Here is a 19350-nt window from a genome sequence, read left to right on the forward strand (position 1 = left end):
GCCCTCCTCTGAACCCTCTCAGGGTTATCCACATCCCTCTTGAAGTGTGGTGCCCAGCCCTGGATTCAGTACTCCAACTGTGGCCTGACCAATGCCATATAGAGGGGAAGTATCACCTCCCTGGACCTGTTCATGATGCCTCTAGAAAAAAATATGGGTTGTGTTATGTATGAGGTGCAACGCAAAATCTGCAACCCCCTCTACAAAATCCTAGATCTACTCATGTCTAGGGCTCTTTGATTCTATTGCATTACAACTATTTCAAGTGTTCTAAGTGTTCAAGTGATACAGGCCATCCCTGGCAGACAGATGGAAATCTTCCATAAGAAAGTATCCCAAGTACATGTTGTATCACAGTAATTGAAATGGAGTTAGTTGATTTTTTCAAAGACTTTTCCAAGGTAAGTGTATAATAGTTTACCATCCAAGATAAAATAACTCCAGCTTGTAGCTTTTGATAGCAATATGTTCATGTGTTGTCAAATCCCTTCATTATTTTTCCTTTTGTTCCAATTACCAAAATAAATTGTGTATATATCATTAGCATGTTAGTTAATTATGTTTATTTTTTCCCCATTTTGGACAGCTCAGAAAGCTTTGAGTTTTAAATGTTAATGGAATGTCAAATGAATGTGACTGAATTTATTCTCTTGGGGCTTTCCAATGACCCACAACTCCAGCTTTTCCTGGTTCTGGTGTTTGTAGTCATTTACTTAATTATGCTAATGGGCAACATTGCCAGAATGCTGATGAGTGACCCTCAGCTTCACACTCCTATGTACTTCTTCATCTTGTGCCTTATCTTGCCTTGATATTGTCTACTATTCTTGTGTCACCATCCCTAAAATTCTGCAGAATTTATTAACACAAGAGTAAACTATTTCTGCCATTGGCTTCTCTACGCAGGTATTCCTTATCGATCATCATATCTGGTGGTACTGAGGGTTTCATGCTGTCAGTGATGGCTTATGACCAGTATCTTGCTGTATGTGACCTACAGCATTTTGTGAGCATTGTGAACAAACAAGTGTGCTGTCAACTGGTGGTGCTGCATGGACACTGCTGTTTTTGTATGTGCTCGTCAATAAACTTCTGCTGTTAAATGTGAACTTCTGTGGGCCCAAGGAAGTCCTCCACTTCAGCTATGAGCTTCCTGCTTGGACAGTTATGCAGTGTCTTGAATATCTATGCACCTGGTGCCTGAAAATGGAATCCAACTCATGCATGAAAACTGTGGAATTAGTGAGAGTCAAACAGTTCAGATATTTCTGGTGGAGTCCTGGGAATGGATCTGTAGACACTGAGTTATAGACCTTAAGAATGCAGTCTTCTTCACTAAGAACTTTTTAGAGACAAAATTAGAGTGTGGGGAGTCTCCAATCAGACAAAAGAAACAGTCCTAACAAAGCCTGAATATTAAGTGAAGAAAGCAGGGCTTGACTTACGTGCCGTGGGGTGGAGGTCATGCACTCAGCCTGGGGATCCTGAAGTAACAGGGGTGGCTCAGGGACCTCAGGCCATGGATTTAGCACCAGAAGAGGATCACAACCAAGAGCAAGCACTAGACCCAACTCTGTTTGTCATGTGGCCAACCTGGGCACTGCTGCCATGGCTGCCCACTTACAGATTGCAGTTATATTCAGCCTGGGTGTTCTGAAGACCTGATAGAAATTGCCCTGCAGTGGCACATGCTAATGCTGACTTCCTTGAGGGGTGGGGAGGATTGCAAAGTGAATGGGGAAGAGTGAGTCTTGGACTCTATGCTTGGGTTGGGGAGGGGAATATGTAACAGGGAAGTCTGGCACTTTAAGGGATGCAGACAACCCAGGGTAGAAGTCCTGCTGTGGGTGGTTAGCAGGAAGTTAAAAGTCAAAGAGGTAATAAAGTAAGTAAAACTTGAGATGGGAAGGAGCAATTTGCTGGCTGGAACCAGGCTGGAACCCAGAAGAGCTTGTTTCTAGTGAAGGCCAGATCTAAATGGCCATTTCCTGCTACTTGCAGAAAGGCTAAAGGTTTGTTTGTTTGTTTGTTTGGGCCAAAGGCTGTTGTTTTTTGTTTTCTCGGAAGGACTGGCCAAGTGGTTCCCAAGGGAGCAAATGCAGGCAGCAGGGCTGCAGGCACCCCAGCATGCTTATGGAACGTTGTTTGGACTGTCTGAGGGTCTCTTAAGGAGAAAAACCCACTTGCATGGAAATAGGTGTATGACCCAGTAACAGGGAGTTTCGTTACTGATTTCAAATAGGGGCAGTATTTCAGCCTCCCATTTTGATTTGGTTAGATATGACTTTACATTTCCCTAGGGTTTCCCTCCCTAGTGCTCAATTCTAACAATAAATTCCACTTCTTGACTTTCCTCATTATTTCTTTGCTTGCAAACAGCCTTTTACAGTTTAACAAGACAATGAATTATCAGCACCTTCCCATAATTCAGTGATACATTCACCAGATCACTAGTCTTTATTTGTGGTTGTGCAGCTACATACAGAAAACAAGCCTGTTCAAAGTCTCTTGCCATCTAAGAAAGACATCCTCGCCATGTTGAAGATGCAGAAGAAGTCCTCATTCTAAGTACCAGGAACAGTAAGTGTTTTGTGGCCATATAGGTTGAACTGAAATATATATATATTTTAATATCAGTGATACTATTTGGAAAAAAACTCAGGGAAATCAGCCTGCCTTAATGAACAAGGCTGTTGATTTGGATTCTCATTTTCTGTCTCTGTTTCACATTGCTGTGACTCTCTTGTTATTAGTGGCATGACTCCTTTGCTTTTACAAAAGTTGGAGTTAAAACCGTCCATCTTACTCCTTTGGAGTTATCCTTAATTTATACCTCAGGTGAGTGAAAGAAATTAATCCTGATTTACACTGGAGTGAGCAAGGAGGGAATTAAGTCCTGGCTAGATGGACATATTGACATCATTTGCATTCTTCAGATGGATAACATAAACACACAGAAAAACTGGACTATGTCCACCATCAGAGGCAGAATGATTATGAAGAAACAAGGAGAAATGATAACTACAACAATATGAGGACAGATTTCATTAACATTTCTCTTGCAGGCCCCCCCCCCTCCCTTTTTTTTCCTTTGCACTTTAAAGGTCTCTATGAAGCTCAATTATTCATATGTGGAACTGGAGAATAGAGTTAGCATTTGTTCAAAGCCATAAAGAGCACAGGTCCTCTTCATCTGCTAGATCAGCGAGGTAGGTGGATCACTGATGGTTCATAAGTCCAAAATAAGTGGTTACAGATCAAATGGGATTTTCCCCATCTTTACTTTTCATTAGAAATGTGGTGATAAGCATGGTAGTATAGAAAAAAATGCTGAGGGCTTCCCTTGTTAATTAGTTTCAATAATTAATCATTCATTTTCTGAATTATGTACACAATTTTTTATTTGGATATATCTGACAAAAAATCCCCAGCCTTGCATCTTGTTCTGACTCCTTCCGCTTCTAGTGTCAGGTGTTTTCTCTCTGTAGGTAATCACACGCTCTCATCAGGTCTTTTTTCCATCCTTATTTTGAAAAGTTGAAGGTAATGAGCTCTAACTATCTCCCTGCCAAGCATGACTTCTAATTCTCAAATTGTTTTAGTGGCAGCACAATACAGTAGTGTACCACGGTTGTCACCATTATTGTGTACAGGGGAAAAATCATTTCCCCACTCAGGCTTACTGCTCCCTGTTTTATACATCCAAAGATTTCATTAGTACCTTTTATTTTATTTTTTTTCAATCACATATTGCACTGGGAGATCATGGTGAAATGCTCCTCCAGCCTGACTCCAGTTCTTTCAAGTCACTGATTTCCACAATACCTTCGTTTTGCAGGTATGAACTGAGTGCTTTGTTCCTAGGTGTATAATTTTGCATTTGATTGAATTAAAATGTATTTGTCTGACTAAAATGAAAAGAGTATAATTAAAAGCAAATACTACTTTCTATTAATTTAATCCTGCATTACACTTTCTTTTGTTTTGCCATTGATATTTAAGTCAAGCTCTAGTTACTAAATACTGGGTCCAAAATACTGTTTACTGTTTAACCTAAATGACACTTCCTTCGGTCACTCCTTTTACAGAGAAAAAAGCAGAACTCTTGTCAATAATGCCACCTATAGAAATACTAAAATTGGGATGACAACTTTCTCTTTCTGACTCTCCCTCTCATTTCTGTAGCTGAGATAGAAGTCGGAGGTGCAGTGGCTTAAAGGATATGATGTTATTGTTCCCCAAGATTTCAAGTCTAATGGAGACATGGGTCAAGAAAACAAGACTGTGGTGACTGAATTCATCTTACTAGGTTTCTCCACTCATTCAGAAGTGCAGCTTTTGCTCTTCCTGATCTTCATGGTCATTTACATCTTCTCTCTAGCTGGAAACTGTCTCATCATTGGATTGACTCTGTCTGATCCACAACTCCATACTCCTATGTACTTTTTCCTCAGCAACTTGTCATGCCTGGAGGTGTTCTATACCTCAGTCACTGTTCCAAAGATGCTCTCCAGTTTCCTGTCCAGGAGACCAAGCATTACTGTGGGTGGCTGCATTGCTCAGTATTACTTCTTTTTTTCTCTGGGGGCCACTGAGTGTTTCCTTTTGGCAGCCATGGCCTACGACCGGTATTTGGCCATATGCAATCCACTGCAGTACAGCAGCCTCATGAACAGCAGCCTTTGTCTTAACTTGCCTGTTGCCTGCTGGGTCTGTGGCTTCCTCTCTCCCTTGCTGCCCACAGTCATGATTTCTAAGCTGCCTTTCTGTGGCCCTGACCACATAGATCATTTCTTCTGTGATGCAGACCCACTGTTCAGACTCTCATGCACAGACACTTACATTCAACAGGTAGCCGGATACACGCTCACATCTGTTGTGATCCTGGGATCCTTCACCTTCACTGTAGCCTCTTACATTCACATTGTGGTTGCCCTCATCAAGATGTCTTCAGACAAACAATGGAGAAAGCCATTCTCCACCTGTGCCTCCCACCTCATGGTAGTTTCCATTTACTATGGCACCATTATCTTCATGTATGTTCGGCCAGGGGTGAACCAATCATTCAACCTAGGGAAAGTAGTGTCAGTGTTTTACACAGTGGTCACACCGCTGATAAACCCCATGGTCTATAGTCTCAGGAACAGAGAAATGAAAAAGGCCCTGAGAAAAGCCTTCTCACAGAAGACGCTCTGCATGAACTTCTTGTGATGCCACCAGGATTTTCAATCTGCATGTGTTCACATTAATCAAAGTAACTTTAGGAGATACTTTGAGAGATGTTAAATGAACAGAGGAGTTGCAATGAGCAGAGCATGCAGTTCAGTAAGTGGTAGCCTTCCCTCTCCATATTGTACAAGATGCTGTGTGTGTGGGAGGGTGTGTGTGTTGGGGGGGTGTTGTATACTACTCAGTAGAGGATGTTCTCTTCAGTGGATGAATGCTTCTTCACTGGATGGGTGCTGGTATGCTAGAGGACAATGTATGTCAGGGACAAAGATGCATGGTAATCAGGTGTTGTGTTCTTTTATACATCAAATTTGGTGCTTATACAGTATTAGGAATTATTATGTTGCAACAAGTAATATAGTTGGCCAGTAGGGGCACTCTTCCTTTGGATTTACTGATAAACCAAATGGCCCCGCATATTAGTATGTATTTGTCTTTTCCCTGGTAACGTAAGACTGATATTGTAGCCGTGGTGGTCCACAAATTATCCAAGAGGTAAGGATTTATTAGGGAGGTATCTTTATTGGAACAACTATGCCTTGCATTGAAAAGCTTGTCTACTTTTCTTTATCCCAAATACACAGTTGGTACAATAAAAATACCACGTAAAGAAATTCTTACCTCGCAACTTTTCCTTGTAAATATAAGGTCCTAATCTCCATTGTCTCTTAAAGTCCTCACTGACTTTTTTCGCATGGTATAAGATCCCCATCCAGTTCACCTTTTGACATCTAAGTGGACTTAGATGTCCGTGTTCCTATTCCACCCTCCTCATTTCCCTCGGGAGGGGGTGGGGAGAGGAGAGAGGATATTAAAATTCCTACTTTAGTAACAGGTCATCTTCTTAAGTTTTGAGAATAATCACAACAAGCAGTGAGCAGGAGGACATCTTATCCATGCTTTGGGTCAACCGTTTTGTTCCCCCCTCCCCTAATTTAAAACTTTAGGCATTGAAACCAAACTACTATTTTACAAATAATATTCTGCATATAGTGGTAGTGTTGGAGTGATGTAGGCCAGGAACTATGAAAGAAGAAAGGATTCTAGTCTATCTTTTTATTGGATCAGCTGCATGATTGAGATAGTTTTAGAAAAAGCTTTCCAATACGGGGCTTTTTGTCTTCATTTGAAGCATTGTCTAAAACTATCCCATTCATGCAGTTGATCCAATAAAACAACCCACAAGTTTTTGCCATTTTGCATATGGTAAATTGCAGACAGATTTCTCTCTACATGTTTTCCTTCCTGACCTACACTCTTACGAGTATTCTTTTTTAATTAAATCCTATTTCCTTCTAGGCAGGCAAGGTTCTTTGGGTAGATGTGATATCTTTTATTAGGCCAACTGAGTAGTTGGAGAGGAAAAAAGTTCTTAGCAAGTTTTCAGGCAGTCACCCTTCATCGGGCATAGGGAGTCTTTGCTGGTCTGAGACCACTTTAAAGGCAGCTGCAACACTTAGGCAACCCAGCTGTGTACGTGTTATTTTTAGCATATAATAACTCTATAAATATAGTTTGGGATTTTATTCCAGGTTCAGTGCAGAAGCACTAGCTTCCACATGCACACTGAAGATACCCAGTTGGGCTGCACTCTGGCCATTAGTTCATTAGCTAGGTATTATCCTGTAGGGCTGTGTGAAATTTTGGCAGCCATTTCATTTCAGAGGTGTTTTGGTGCCCGAAACACTGAATGTGAAATGAAACAGAAGGCTCCAAAACATCTCTGAAACAAAACCATCTGAAATGTTTCGGAGCCAGGCTTGCAGGTAAACAGAAACTAAGAAGAGGGAGGGGGAAGAGGGGCTTAAGGACTGCTTTAATATTGACATCTGGGCAGTATCTGCAATCTGTCCCTGAGGTCCCTTCCAATCCCATTGCTCTGGGGGGGGATGGCAGTCTGCTGTCATCTGCATGCAGATCTAGGGGCCTGTGCCCCACCCCCTGGGAGGAGTCTGGCACAGCCCTGCAGCTCTCCTGGGGGGCACCGGCCCCCAGATCCATGTGTGGGATGACAGCATACTGCCATTGCTGGCTGGGGCCAGTGCCAGCACCCGAGTCTGGTCAGTGCAGCCCATGCCAAGCACAGCCAGGGGAGCCATGAGAGAAGCCCCCATGGCTGCCCTGCCTGGCTCCATCCCCCACTCAGCCCAGTCTCCCAGCACTTAAAAAAATAAAAAAGCCCCACACTCACTGGCTGTAGCAGAGGCTGTGGGGCCATGTGGCAGAGCCCCCCTTGCACAGCCCCTGCTCCCCTATCTTCCCACCCCACCCTGCCTCTGATTTTCCTGCCCCTCGCCCCTCCCCCCACCCTGCCCCAGCCTAGCCCCAGCACTTTAAAAGGAAAAAAAAAGCCTCACACTCACCAGCTCTAGCAGTGGTGATCAGGGCCTCTGAGGGCTTATCACTTCCCAACCTGGCACCTGCACAGCAGCTGCTCCATGGTGTGGGTGCAGTGAGGCTATTTTAAAATATAGCAGGTACTTATGGGCATTTATACATGTGCTCTGGGAGTTGAGGGGGGTGGGGCTGGAGCACTTTAATTAGAGTGGTTCAAGAGCTGCTCTAATTAAAGCACCTACAGCATTTTGTGTATCAGTGTCCCCATGCTTAAAAATGGGTTCAGGGGCAATTTAACTAAAGCTCTTGCAATGAGCTTTAGTTAAAGTGCCCCCACCACCATTTTAAAGAGAGGTGACTCTGACATAGAAGAGCCTGGAGTATGCTGGAGCATGGTAATTACCATTACCCAGCAGACTTGACTAATCAAGCCTACTTTGATGTGCTGTAATTACAAGGAACTGCTTGTGTACAGACACCCTGTATGGGCAATTACTATGTTTCTCTTCAGCTTAGAGGTAGTGGCATTACTTTGGAACTTGAAATTAATGTACATCTTTTTGGATTAACTGTATGCTGTTTATATAACTAAGTGTAAAGCAGGAAATTAAATAAAGATCAAAGGGAAAATGTTGTATGTTGTTGTTTTCTGTACTTCTCTCATGAATTTGGTAATTAATGGTCATTGCTGAATTCTAACACTAAGTGAGGGAATTGTTGCCATAAGCCAAACCACACTTTGTGTAAACCACTCACAATTTCATTGGAGTAAATGGAGCCAGGTACTCAACTGGTGCATATTGGTGCAACTCCACTGGAGCTGCTGGGAGCTGTTTTTGACTCATTTGAAAGGTATGACCTGGGGAAGAATGGCCATAGATTTTATTGCTAATCCAGGAGGTGAACCCAGATCTCCTGCTGCTTGGCACAGTACTGGACACACAAATCCACCTTTTTTTTCTTTTGTTTCTACCATTTTTCAAAGTAAAAATCTCTGTTGCTATTGATTTGAGTTGGCAGATCTGTTTTAAGTAACCATGATGCTAGGCTAACTTTGTTAAACTGTGTTTCACCTAATAGAATATGGCACTGTTCACATCTATCCTGCAGTTTTTATACTTAGATGGAGCTAATGTCCCCAAAGCTTGCTCTAATTAACTAGAATAAATGCCACATCTCCCCTTTTGATCACTGGAAATCTGAGAGCAGAAGCTGCTTGTCAAGGATCCATGTAAAAGTACAATCAAAGGGACACAAAGGTAGGATCCTAGCAAACTCTGACTTCTATTCACATTCTACAGAGAAGTATAAGAGTATACATGTACCATGGTCATGGGTGTGGTATAGGATATAGAACAGACTAGAATAGATAGTCAAGGTCAAATCCTCAGCTGCTATACATATATTTATTTCCATATACTTCAATAAAATTATGCTGATTTTACATCAGCTCAGGATCCAGGAAACAATGCGTACTTCTGTGTTTTATCATTAATGGAGAAAGACATGAAGAATGAAGAGGGCAGGGGGGCTGTAAACAGACTATTCATACCCTAAATCATCTCTCTTTCTCTCTCTCTTCCACTTCTCCCCGACCAGTTATCTAGTAATTCTAACTACCCTATAATGCTAACTAACCCCACTTTTTAGTGACCGACAGCCAAGGGTGTAGTATGACTTGTGTGAAATAAACTGAAAGAGCAACAATTTATTTCCCGCTGGACCTATATCCTCTCTTGAATCTTATTCTGCAAATTTTGACTTATATGAACAGTCTATATTTATACAAGAAATGCTAAGAAAAGTGTTCATGATGGATTTATGTTAGGACAATCACAGAATAGAGAGAGAGGTTTTGGTTTTTGTGATGGTCTGTCTTCTATGAGAGAACAACAAGAAGCAATTGATTCCCTAAGCTTTCACTCCAGGAGATTTCAGTTCTCCAGTACCATAGCACCCAATACTTCCAGTATTGCTGCAAGTATTTAGGGCTGTGTGAAATGGCAGCATTCTGTTCGACCAGCGTTTCAGCATTTTGATGGAACAGTGTTCTGTTTCAAATTTTGTTTCAATTTGAAACAACCATTCCTTTCCGTTCCATCGAAACAGTTTTTCCCATTTCGATGTTTTGCCCATAGGATATAATGGGGAAGGACAAAACTGCCTATAACTTTGTCATTTCTGGTCTGATTTAGATGAAACTTGCAGGAATGGTAGCCCCTTCAGAGTGCATGAAGCCTGCCAAGTTCCAAGGAGATAGATACAGGGTGTTTGGGGAACCTGCATCCCAAAATCTTGAAAGCAAAACTCATGTCACATGTATGTGTTAAGCCACGGTGAGGTTAAAACTGTAGGCGTGCTAGCCCCTGCTCGGGCCACAAAGCCTGACAAGTTTCAAGGAGATAGGTGCAGGGGCTTGGGGGAAATTGCACCTCAAGCTGCAGACAAGCAAAACCTCATAACACAGGTGACACTGTGTGAACTGATGTGAACCGCACAGGCATAAAAGCTTCTACAGGGCAGGGAAGCAAAGGAGCAACTTGTGTCTGTCAGTAGGCATGGGGAGTGTCAGCAGGGTGCCAGGTCTTCCAGCAAGCTCACCAGCCACAGTCAGGGTGACTGGCAGCAGGGGGAAGGCCTCGCTCAGGGCATCCATGGCAAGGGGGACCTGGCACTCCTGGAGATGGTCATCCAGGGTGCTTGCTGCCTCTGGTGGGAGGGAAGCCTGGATGTCACACAAGAGATGACCCACGCTGCGGATGGAGCGCATGCCCAGCTGGGTGGTCAGGGCCTCGGGCGAGAGCCAGGCCGACCGAGTGGGGTCAAGGAGATGGACCGAGCAGAGGACATGTGCCTGGACAAAGGCAGCCATGAGGCTGGCAGAGGCCAGCCTTGGCACGGGGTGCCCCAAGGCAGGGTTGTGCACCAGGGTCTCCCTCAGCAGCTGTGAGAACTGCAGGTGCTGAGTCCAGGGCTGGAGGCGGAAGGTGGCCTGCCAGGCTTGTACCACACTGCAGTAGGAGGCCAGATGCACCACCCTGTTCAGGAGCAGGAAGAGCTCCCAGTTGAAGATGAGGGCCCCCACCCTCTGCAGGAACCGGCACACCACTTATCACCAGGGTAGATGCTCCTTGCTGTAGAGGAGTCACTGAAGAGCTTGCAGGCAGAAGGTGGCCACCTTGCTCACCAGGTTGACCAGGCTCTGGTCCCCCTCAGTGACAGGTAGGTAAAGGACAGCTCATGGGAGCCAGTGGTGCCCATCCCAGAAAAAATATACCAACAGGTGCTGAAGCCTCTTGACTAGGTCCTGTAGTGGGTTCAGCATGGCACACCAGTGCCACAGGGTCACCACCACTAGGTGGTTAGTGATGAAGACACATCCCTGGTAGAAGAAGCTGGGTAGGCACCAGTGCCACTGTTGCAGGTGGGCCTCCACCCCCTCCTCAAGGCTATCCCAGTTACACACCATGAAGTTCAGTGGCCCCAGGAACATGCCCAGCACTTTGAGGCCCTCATGGCACCAAGTGAGGCCCCCTATCAAATCCAGGGGGGTCGTGCTGGTCCATGCACAGAGCAGCAGGGTATCACTCTTGGCCCAGTTGATACAGGCCAAGCAGGTGCGTTCATAGGCTCACTGGCAGTCTGTCAGGGATCACACATCTTCCTGGATGTTAAGGAAGATGGTCACATCACCTGCATATGCCGTCAGCTGGAGCGGAGGGCCAATGGATGGGCCCATGGCTGATGGCAAGGCCACACCACTCAGGCAGTGCCACAGCACATGCAGCAGCAGCCTGATGGCCAGGGTGTAGAGCATGCCTAACAGGGGGCAGTCGGTTCTGCTCAGGCAGGCTTCACTCCTGGGCACAGAGCACAGGGAAACTCCTTTCCCTGCCTGGCCATCAGCAGGTGTCATTAGATGGTGTCACTCACATTTTATAGATAAAGAAAATTGGTGAAGGGATGGGAGGAGGAAGAGGCCTGTTTACTGAACCATGCTGCATTCCAAGGATGCAAGGATGACATAATAGCCTCAAGTATTCTCTAATACTCAGCACATTTGATTTGGGGTGAACAGATGGCATACATGTCTTATTCACAAAATTGTTTATGCCTAACCCAGAGGTAGGGCAGGGCATGTAGCTCTTCAAGCAGGGTAATGGCAGTGCAGAGACCATGGTGGTGCACTGGGGCCAGCACTGGTGGGGCCCAGAGAGGGGTGGCAGGAGCGTGGGGTCCTGTCTCACAGGGGATCTATGAAGCCGGGTCAGCTCACCTCTCTCCATGCTGGTGCAGACCAGCCCAGCTCCATCTGCTAGGCAGGGGCTTCCACCTGAGTGGGGGCAGGACTGGGAAGGCCTTGCTGCTGCAGGGTCCTGCTGTGGCTTCCCCTGGGTCCTATTGCCCCTGGCTCCTGTCATCTTTGACAGGCAGCCAGGGGAAGATTAATATTAATTTTCTAGATCAGATGGTCTGGTGGGCTGAATTCAGCCTATGGTCCATATTTTGCCTACCCCTGATCTAGGAGAACTAGATGAACCTGAGGAGAATCTATTAAGGAAGCAGGAGCAAGGCTATCTCAATGAGACAGAAGAATGAGAAGTTCAACAGGGGACCAGCCTGGCTAAAGCTGAAACTCAAAAGGGAATCATAGAAAATTCTGAAATTTGATGATATTACTAAGAAAGAATATAAGGATTTCACAAGCAAGGAGAAAATTAGGGAAGTTAGGGCACAATTTGGGATTCAACTGGCAAGGGACTTGAAATGGAGCCTGCAATTATGTCAAGAGTAGGAGGAAGACCAAAGAAACAATAAGTCCCTTATGGAAGGCAGAAGGCAATCTATTTATGGATGATGCAGAGAAGGCTGAAATCTTGACTGGCTTTTTTACTTCAGATTTTACAAATAAAGGCTAGATGACTAGTGCATATGGCAGCAAAGACAGGAAAGGGACTATTTGATGTCCTCAGTTGTGTGGATTACCTCCAGAGTCTTAGGGCCACCACTGGGTGGGCAGCCATCGTGCTACAACATCCTCTGGTCAGGTCCAGATGATATTTCCATAGTTGTCAAAAATGTCTAGGGGCCGCCACTCAAAGACATGAAAGGGGACAGACCGGAGTAGTAGAAGAACAGGTTAGGGATTATCTAGAGAAGCTAGATGGTTTCAAGTCAGCAGGGCCAAATGAGGTATCAAAGATACCTAGGGCAAAGGTATCAAAGATAGGGTCTCTGAAGATGCATCATCTGGTCCCTGGTGCTAGCCCTGGGTCTCTAATAAGCTCCCACCCCACATGCAGATCACACTGAACTAAACCCTTGTGCAGGGCCTGGGATAATGCAGCACCCTCCATGCCAGTTCTGGGACTTGTGCTGTACATGTCACCTGCACAGGGCCAATGCAGGGCCCCCCCCACATCCTGGAGCTGTCCCCCTCCCCAGCCAGTCCAGGTCTGCTCTTTCATGTAGCACCCTCTCTGGCCAGTCTGGGATGCATCCTGCATGCAGGAAGCACCAACTGCAGCCAGTTATGAACAGGAGGCACTGGCAGTGCAGTTCTGAGAGTTGGACACTTTGTGCATTACAGTGCAAGACCAGCCAAAGTGGGTCCATGGGATTCCTATATGCTGGAGCCAGTGCTTGCTCTAGATCGTCTGGGACTGTGCCACATGAGGCACCCACTCTAGCCAGTCTGGAATCCATGCTGCGCACAGCACCCACCCTGTAGGCTGGACCTGGCTCCATGTGCAGCTTTTATTCTGGACCAGGCAGAGGGGTGCTATATGCAGTGGAGTTCCATGGGGCAGATGAGGTTGACACCCCTACCCTAGGGAATTGAATAAATTGGCTAAGGTAATTTCGGAGCCACTGGTTATCCTCTTTGACAACCTGTGGAATTGGGTGAGGTCCTGGATGACTGAAAAAAGGGCAAATATAGTGTCCCTCTTTAAGAAAGAGAGAAAGGAGGATTCAGGAAATTACAAAACAGTCAGCCAGACCTCAATGCCTGAAAAGATTGTGGAGCAGGTCCTCAAGGAATACATTGTGAAGCACATAAGTGTAGAACAATGTGATCAGAAACATCCAGGATGGACTCACCAAGAGCAAGTCACTCCTGACCAATCTAATTTCCTTCTGTGATAACATGACAGACTCTGTGGTTCAGGGAAAAAAAGTGAATGTGATATACATTGACTTTAGTAAGACTTTTGACAGTGTCTCTCACAACATTCTCATCAAAGAACTAAAGAAATATAGACTAGGAAAAAAAGTGTTTTCAGGTGGGTACCAAACTGGATGGATCAATGTTTAGTCTTTGAGTAGTCATCAATGGTTCAAAGCCTAGTTGGGAGGAGGTACCAAGTGGGGTTCCCCAGGAATCTCTCCTAGGTCCAGTATTGTTTAATTTCTTCATTAATCACTTGGAAGATGGTGTCAAGAGCACATGTAGCAAAGCTGATGACACCAAGTCGGGTGTGATTGTAGACACACTGGACTGTAGAACTCTGATCCAGATTGGTCTGCAATCAACCAGATGAAATTCCACAAAACATATGCTAAATCCTGCCCTGGGATGAAATAATTTCATGTGCAAATACAAACTATGGAATGACTGGCTAGGCTGCAGTACTGTGAAGGAGAACCTTGAGATTACAGTGGATCATATGATGAATATGAGCCAACATTGGAACCAAAACAGAAAGAAATGCATTAATCTGTGGTAAAATGCTTAGCTTTAACTCAAAATAAAACATTTAATTTCAATTTTTGAGAGAAGGGGATTTTATTAGTAATTTAAATGTTTTTTTAAATATCCTCCTAACTGGGAAGGAGTCCTGAACTACCTGGTAAGATATGAGAAATTTGTGTTCAATAGAAGAGGAGCTTCCACCTACTGAGAGTGAGCACACCTGAAGGGGTGAGAATTTAATTGAGGACTGTTCATGTTTACCCAGGGGAATGAAGATTGTTTAGGTACCTAATGTGGTTCTGTTTTTTTAGTAATTTGTGTTAGACCCCGACTCCATGCGGCGCCCAATGACTAGAGAGATAACGGTCCAATTACCCATGGATCCTGTTACCCATTAGCCAGAGCAGGGCAGGGAGCAAACACCGGCACATTTTGCTCACAACAGCTATATTCAGAATGAAGACAGCTTTGGGCCAGCTCGCTCACCGACTGAATACGGGGAGCCACAATGAACAAGTTCATGGGCTTATGCATGCGCTCTTAGCAGACAGACGTGTAAATGAATGAAATGTGTAGGCAATTCCATGCTAATAAAGTAAACAGTAAACAGAGGCGGAGCTTGAGATGGGAGGAGAAATGGGGAGAACCCAAGGAGGGACATAGGTGGGGGGAATGTTAATATGTATGAACCAAGGCGTGTGAATAAACTAATGTTCAGTGCTGCTCCCCATGTTCATAGACTGGGTGTCTATGAGGGAGCTCACCTGAAGCTGTCTCCATTCTGAATAAAGCTGTTGAGAGCAATGTGTGCTTCTGTTTGCTCCCTGCTTGCTCTGGCTAATGAGTAATAGGATTCATGAGCAATTGGATTGTCATCTCCCTAGTTGTTGGGTGCCACACGGAGTTCAGGTCTAACAGGTATGACTAGGGCTAGGGCTGGGGCCCTTTGTGGCTCCACAGTAGACAGGGAGAGTGATGGGCCTTCCTCTTCCCAAGATATTGCACCTGCTTCCCCTGGTCCTCAAATTTGGTAGGCTTCCCCCTACCCCCCACCCCCACACAAGGCCATGTGCACAGCAAGTGCTCTCTCTGCTTCCCCCAGCCACCAGTCTCACCCCCATCCCTGGCCCCCACATTCCTATTTTTTCTCCTTATTGCACCATGGAGGAAAAATGGTGCTTTACCAGAAGAAGCATCACCTTAGTTGGATTCACTCAGCTTTTAGATAAAAACACCAAAAAGCCATGCTAAATTGCATGATCTATATAGGTGCTTGGTTAGCTGGATCCAACTAATGCACTGCTTCTTCTGGCCATGTGTTGGTTTGGCATAGGGGTGCACCAAGCTCAAATTAAAGCACCATTTCTTTTCCCGTGTCTGTAAGCAGGTGGCTTCATTGGTGAGTATCATGGAGCAGTAATGCATAGCACCACTTCCCACACAGTCCTCCAAGGTGGTCAAGTGATGCAGACCCTGCCCTTGCTAAGGCATGGGTCCCGCAGAGTTTTCCTCAGTTCCTGCAATAGGCGGGGCTAGAATGAATAGAAAAATGAGGCATGGCTTCCAAGACTGGCATTGGGAGAGGGGACTGTGGGTTGGAAGTGCGGGGCACCAGCAGGGCTTAGAGCAGGGCTTAAACCAAGCCAAAGCAACTGATCCCACCTCATGTGTTTCCCTTAATTTCCTGTTTTCTGTGAAACATTGTCTCTCAAAGCTTTATATCCACATGTGTGACTTCCTTACAGGTTTTAATGATATGGTAGTTGCTAAAATTCCCATTTTAATTTTCATTGGGACTTTTGTTGAAGTACTACAAGAACATCAGAGACTGGATAATATTATGTTTCCAAAAGGGGACAAAATGTTAGAAGACCATGTTATATTCTGTTATAAAACTATTGCATGCAGTTTTGGGCCCCCCACTACAGAAAGGATGTGGTCAAATTGGAGACAGTCCAGCTGAGGGTAACAAAAATGGTGAGGGGCCTGGGGCACATGACTTACGAAGAGAGGCTGAGGGAACTGAGCTTATTTAGCTTAGAGAAGAGAAGACTTGCGGGGGATTTAATAGCAGCCTTCAACTACCTGAAGCAGGGTCCCAAAGAGGATGGAGCTGGACTGTTCTCAGTGGGGGCAGATGACAGACCAAGGAGCAATGGTCTCAAGTTTTAACAAGGCAAGTTTAGGTTAGATATTGGGGGGAAAAAAACTTTCTCACTAGCTAGGTAGTAAAACACTGGAAAAGGTTACCCAGAGATGTTGTGGTGTGTCCATGCTTGGAGGTTTTTAAGACTCAGTTATACAAAGCCTTGGCCTGGATTATCCAGTTGGGGATGGTCCTGCTTTGAGCAGGGAATTGGACTAGATGACCTCCTGAGGTTCCTTCCAACTCTAATTTTCTATAATTCTATTATTCTAAAACCATTGTTTGCTATTAGATTAAATAATATACAGTAGGCGGGGATTTCTGATAAATTATTGTTGACAATCTGTATCATTCATGCACCTTTAACCCTTTCACTTAACTCTCAGGAAAGGAAGGATGAACTCCATCCTGTCCTAATACCTATGCCCTATTACTCTCAATAAATAAATCAAGGAGGATAAACTGGGGAAGAAGAAGCATAATCAAACCATTAGGACACTCTTTACCATAAGAACAAAGGGGGGAAAGCTTCCTATGCATATGCCATATTTCCTACAAACAACATGGGGTTTTTTCCCCATTTGACATGTTTAGGGTATAGGCAGATGGAATATGTCTTTGTTCTGAAGTTGCCCTTGAAGTGTTACAAAAGGTGCAACAAAACAGAAGTAGCCAAACCCCCCCCCCCAAAAAAAAACAATAAAATGTCTATCTCACAAATAACCCTGACAAAAACATTGACAACTACAAAGAACTTCCATATGAAGCACTCCGTGTTACCGTTACACCTTCCAAGAGCGCACAATAAGGAATTAGTCCATCCTCCAGTATCCCACAATTCTTTGCTTCCAACCAAGTGGAGCTTTGCGGATTCACCTTGTGACATACTTCAAACTCCTCTCAGAGGTTACAGGCTTTGGCCAATATGTGACCTCACCAATTTACAGCCAGGTCTGAAGGTACCCCACAGCCTCATTTTTTTTCTGCACATTCACCCCAAGGACTCATCCCCAGCACTGATGTAACAGTGTAGAGATCCCTTTAAACTATGTCCAAGGTGGCCTGCATCCAGAATGCAAGCACCACCATCCTCTGCCACTTTCCACTGCTAGTGAGCTGACTGCCTAGTGAACACAGCAATGACCTTGCAATCAGTGGATGAGTACACCCAGTGCTCACTGAGGATAAGCCACTGTTCAAAAACAACAGTGCTTGACAAGAATGCTGAGCTGAGGGCAATGTACCGAGTGTGTGGGATACATGCTATAAGAACACCAATTGTGTCTCGGGGTCTCAGAGGGTAAGTTGCAGCTTTTAGGAGAAGCTGTCCCATATTCTGGCTAGGGATGAGATGATAGAGCCCTGATCACTTTTTGGATGCCAAAGTGAACTGAGACCACTGACAGTGGCCTGGGGTCTTATCAGGAAGAGAAAGGAGGCCCTCCAGTTCCCACTGTTGTGATAAAACAAAGATCACCCACAAAAGGGTTGGGAAGCCTTTTAGGAGTCCATCCATCTATTCAGGTGTTAATCACATGGCTAATTAGCCATCTAAACATGACATCTCCCATGCCACTGACACTGACCATTCAAGCACATCCCAACAGACCAGCTTGTCCACATCACTCCCCACAGCCCAATCACCTCACAGTCCCCTTGAGCCAAATGTCTTCTCCAAGTTACTGTTGTTTTTCTGTCACAATCCAAGAACACTTTCCCATCAACAGATGCTTGAGACAAGCTAACCTTCTTCCCAGAACCCAGGATTAAGCCATGAGGAGATACAAACACTACCCAACTATCTGGCAAGTTTCAGGGCCCCAGCATGGTCTCAGTAAATCATGGTGTGCTTCCACCAAACTCTCACAGATGGGAGAAATATTGCCTTATGTTGTCAGCTAATGAGTACATAGGCAATCCTAAATGCCTATAATGTCAGGGAGACATGTTTTCAGGGTGTTTGAGCTGGGTGGGGGCAGGTTTGCTTTGAATCGCTCAGGATTCCAGTTTCTACCTGCTGATGGCAGACCAGAGCACCAGCTGGGGTTGGGGAGGATTCCCAACAATGGGAGAGGGTGGTAACAGTCAACATTGTGTTCATCTGTGTTAGGCCTTGGCTTGGCATGTCTGCATGGGGTTGTCACCAGGATGATTGCCATACCCCCCAGCCCTGATGATTGCATTAATGAGCTGTGCTCAAATAGGGGATGATTAAGCCAGGGTTTTACAACAAAGGGGAACTTTGTGAAAGTTATGCTGCTAATTCCAGAGCATTGTGGATTTAAATCACAGTGGTCTGAACATTCACCATTAGCTGAGTGCTATACTGTTTGCTCCATGAAGGGGCTAACCTTGGCCATTCTCTCTCCCATATCTCTGGTGGAGGGAAAACTGCACTTCTTCTCCCCCTCCCATTCTCCACCTTCCTCAGTTTTGGTTAAGAAAGAACTACATGGACACTGACATCACTTTGTTCCCCAGTCCCATTCTCCCTTCATTGCCATGGTGGTTGAGGAGGGCACTTGGAAGTCATCACTATTACATCAGTTTATTTTTATTAAAATGACCTAAAGAATTTCAGAGCTGAAACGATGGATTAAGACAAGTATACTTAATACCATTGGTAAAAGTGACACTGGTCTGTTTGGATACAGACCGAATTAAAGTTATGCAAAGCACTTACACACCATTTTTCAATACTGCAAAACCCTCACACAATCAGGAACTATGGACAGCTGCTGTAATGGGAGAAAGAGTGGACATGCTTCTTGAAATGAAAGATTGAGCTGGTTGGGATGCAAGTCAGCCCTTAGGTGTTTATTCTAATGTTGCCTATTGCTCCTTCTCTTATGGTATTTACAAACAACTCACATATCTATCTGTACTTTTTAGGACATCACAAACATGTACCTGAGCCCTCCCTCCTAGAAACCACTCACTCTTT

General features: G+C 44.8%; 2 protein-coding genes across 2 annotated transcripts in view; both read left to right on the top strand.

Moving 5' to 3' along the window:
* The first annotated feature begins 4263 nt into the window (after positions 1-4263).
* On the top strand, positions 4264-5211 carry LOC106723148 (olfactory receptor 6F1-like). Its single transcript, XM_014526942.1, has one exon. The coding sequence runs from the start codon at positions 4264-4266 to the stop codon at positions 5209-5211; it is 948 nt and encodes a 315-aa protein (XP_014382428.1).
* An 8361-nt stretch (positions 5212-13572) lies between these two features.
* Positions 13573-19350, top strand: part of LOC102386638 (olfactory receptor 13G1-like) — an 11317-nt gene continuing 5539 nt past the window's right edge. Inside the window, exons 1-2 of the mRNA XM_006037974.3 lie at positions 13573-13629; positions 15542-15576. Coding sequence (XP_006038036.3) covers positions 13573-13629; positions 15542-15576 — 92 coding nt within the window. The remainder of the gene's footprint in view (positions 13630-15541; positions 15577-19350) is intronic.

This window comes from Alligator sinensis, unplaced genomic scaffold (assembly GCF_000455745.1).
Source record: "Alligator sinensis unplaced genomic scaffold, ASM45574v1 scaffold949_1, whole genome shotgun sequence".
NCBI lineage: Eukaryota > Metazoa > Chordata > Crocodylia > Alligatoridae > Alligator > Alligator sinensis.

Coding starts and splice junctions, on each gene's coding strand:
- LOC106723148 (XM_014526942.1), top strand. CDS start 4,264: ATGGGTCAAGAAAACAAGACTGTGGTGACTGAATTCATCTTACTAGGT.